The sequence below is a fragment of the Galeopterus variegatus genome, unplaced genomic scaffold (assembly GCF_000696425.1).
Source record: "Galeopterus variegatus unplaced genomic scaffold, G_variegatus-3.0.2 Scaffold58, whole genome shotgun sequence".
Lineage (NCBI taxonomy): Eukaryota > Metazoa > Chordata > Mammalia > Dermoptera > Cynocephalidae > Galeopterus > Galeopterus variegatus.
In genome coordinates this window covers 767,166-770,108 of record NW_007726169.1, presented here as the reverse complement: position 1 = coordinate 770,108, position 2,943 = coordinate 767,166, and the positions used below count along the sequence as shown (strand labels likewise).

Below are 2,943 nucleotides of genomic sequence, written 5' to 3'. Positions count from 1 at the left end.
GTTGGGAGAGGAGTAGAATGTGGACGGTCTGGTGTGACGAGGGAGTATTTAGGGGTCCACTGAGGCCCTGAAGGCCATACTGCCCCTGTTAGGGCTGGATGCCGGAGGGGTAGTCCTAGTTTAAAATGGCACCTCTAAAGGGAGACTTACGTTTGGATGAGCTGGTGCTGGGTACGGAAAGCCAGCGCCGGAGAAAATGGATGAGGGCGAAGCGTCAGCAGCGGAAACCGCAGAGAGAGTGAAGGAGGTCCGAGAAGGAGTCCCCTCGGGTAAGGGGTGAGCTCCTNAAAAAAAAAAAAAAAAGAAAAGCACCCCCTCAATCTTTGCACCAAAGAATCTTCTTCTGGCAGTAACTGAGGGAGTGAGGACCTACCTGGTTTTCTCTTGATTGGTGTAAATTTTTACCCGGTTGGCAGTAAAGAAGAATCTGAAATTTAGAAGAAGACAGACCATATTTTCAGGAAAAATAATCAGAAAAAAATAGTTTATGTTAAATAATGGCACTTTGAAAATATAGTTAACTCATTTTACACTTAATATTGTCACCCCCATTATACGGGTGGTAAATTAAACCCTCAATTAGAGCTGGACAAGACCTTAAAATCACCCTGTTCGAGTAACACACAGTGTTGTCAAGATGCTAGCAAAAATTTTATTTTGTTAATAGCAGTTCATTGCAATAAACAACTTGAAACTATCTCAACTATACTGATGGGAACTGAGCAAGTCTTATTCACCAAATGGGTGATAACAGATTAGTTAAGGGGCCAATTTGTTCCTTGCAGCTTAAAATAGGACAACTCTGATTTAGTCTAAGCAACAAGAAGAACATTTCTCATGAGCTGAGGGTTGAGTTAAGGGCTTTGTGCACATCAGCATGTGGATCCCCACGCTACCCTGTGAAGCAGGCATTATGTTTATGTCCGTTTTACAGACAAAGCAACTGAAGCCTGGTGAGACAGGATTTGGACCTCCATCTGCCTGATTCCAAAGCCCTTGCTCTCACCTATGACCCTATAGTGATGGTAAGTGGGTCTCTGTTGCTGTGAAATAAGTGCAGAAACACCCACTCACTCACCCCTCAGATCAGTTCTTGGGCACCAGTCAGGTTCTGTCAGTAGGTGCTGTCTGTGTTCTCTGGACACTAAAGATCTCAGAGGGGTCAATGGCTTCCTGCTGCTCATGGACCAACCCGGCAAGTCTTACCACAGGAAAAGACCACTTTATAGCCTCCAGGCCAGGAGTCTCACCCCCACCTGAAGAAACACGCTACACCAGCATGCTCGATAGAGTCTCACAACTTGTCCAAGGGCACAACGTCAGTCCGTCAACTTTCTGCTTCCCCATCCAGGCTTCGACCTCCTCATCATACTCCCTTTTGGGAAAAGGTAAAGGATGACAGAACCACCAGCAGCATGGTTAAGTGTAGATATTTTAGAAAGAGTTCTGCAAGGTGTCTGACAATCATCCTGGAGGGAATATTGGATGTATGTGCCCAACCAACACCCCTTTTCCTGCTCACCTTGTGTTGGAGAACTGCTGTCCACTCTAGAAGCACACACCTGGCCCAGGCCTGACCAGTCACAGAATAGTATTTCCTCAGTTGCAGCAATAGAATCAGGGGTGCGCTGCCCACTCAGGCACTTATGTTCAACCAGGCAATCAAACTCAAAAGGCCATACCTGGCCTGGCTCTACTCAGACACCAGGCAGGAAATACTATATACCAGCAGGACAGCATCAGATCCATTTCCTCAGAGGAAGCCAACACAGTGGGCCAAGTAATGTTCTATGGTCTCCAAGTGAGCAAGAGAACAAGCCACGTACATACCCCAAGGGGATCAGAATCTCTTGTAATGGCCCTTGGGCAAAGTTTCCAGAGGTCCCAGCAAGGTACTTCCCAGTTAAAGAACCACTACGTGCAGGGAAGCCCGAAGCTGAGTCCTCCCCACAGGGGCCTGGTTCACTCGTAGTCTTCCCAGCCCAGATGCAGTGTGCCAGTCAGTCATTTCCACCATAAGTGACGTTGCTGCTAATACAGCCGGTTCCACCTTTACCCAGGGAACAGATCTTGAGCAGGATAAGGGAAGCATTCTTATGTAGAAAGGGAAAGTGTTTTGTTAACTCTTACAAAGGGAGAGCACGTAAGCCTTGCCAGACCAATCAAAGTCATTCCTGGGACTTCTGCTGAAGCTGAAAAGAGGGCTGTCTTTTCATACCAGAAGACCATCAGCCTGGAGATGCTGGTGGCCTCCCTTGTCATTGTAAGAATGAAGTCACCTCAGAGGGGGACAGAGCTGTGCTGGTAAAAGCCAGGTACCATCTGACATCTTCTGGTCACCCTGATCCGCTCATTAATGCATCCTATGCTACTACCTCTGAACTTTTTAGTTACACCAGCCTATAAATTCCCCTTCGGTTTAAGCCACTTTGGTTTGAGTTTCTGGCATCTGTGATCAAGAGAGTCCTGAAAATATACATATGGCTCAATAAATTTGATAGTGGCAATCAAAAAAAGGGGGAGGACTGGATTAGGCAGAGAGATGAGTTTTAGTCCTGATTCTCTGGCTAACTGACTTGATTGGAACAAATCCTTTCCTTCTTTGGCCCTCAGAAAGGGGCAGAGATGTTCTCTGGAATTCCTGGGCCTAAGGCCTCGTGAACTGCAGGGGTGGAGGTCTGGCTAGAAGACTTCTGTTTTTATCTGTCTTATACATCTACACATCAGGCTTCTGTGTAACACCTCATTAGAAGAAAGGCTCTGCAGATAAAAGCAGACTCAGAAAACCACCACCTACGGCTGGCCAGTTAACCTAGTTGGTTAGAGCACAGTGTTGTAACACCAAGGTCAAGGGTTCAGATTCCCAGCCAGCCACCAAAAAAAAAAAAAAAAAAAAAAAACGCACACTTGGTGGCTTTTTTAGGATGGGAGCGGGGGGGGGAG

The 2,943-nt window shown here is 46.7% G+C and overlaps 1 protein-coding gene across 1 annotated transcript in view; it reads right to left on the bottom strand.

Moving 5' to 3' along the window:
* USB1 (U6 snRNA biogenesis 1) overlaps positions 1-2,943 on the bottom strand; it is a 23,794-nt gene that overhangs the window by 7,750 nt on the left and 13,101 nt on the right. The window contains exon 4 of the mRNA XM_008575156.1: positions 374-427. Within this exon, the coding sequence (XP_008573378.1) occupies positions 374-427 (54 nt within the window). The remainder of the gene's footprint in view (positions 1-373; positions 428-2,943) is intronic.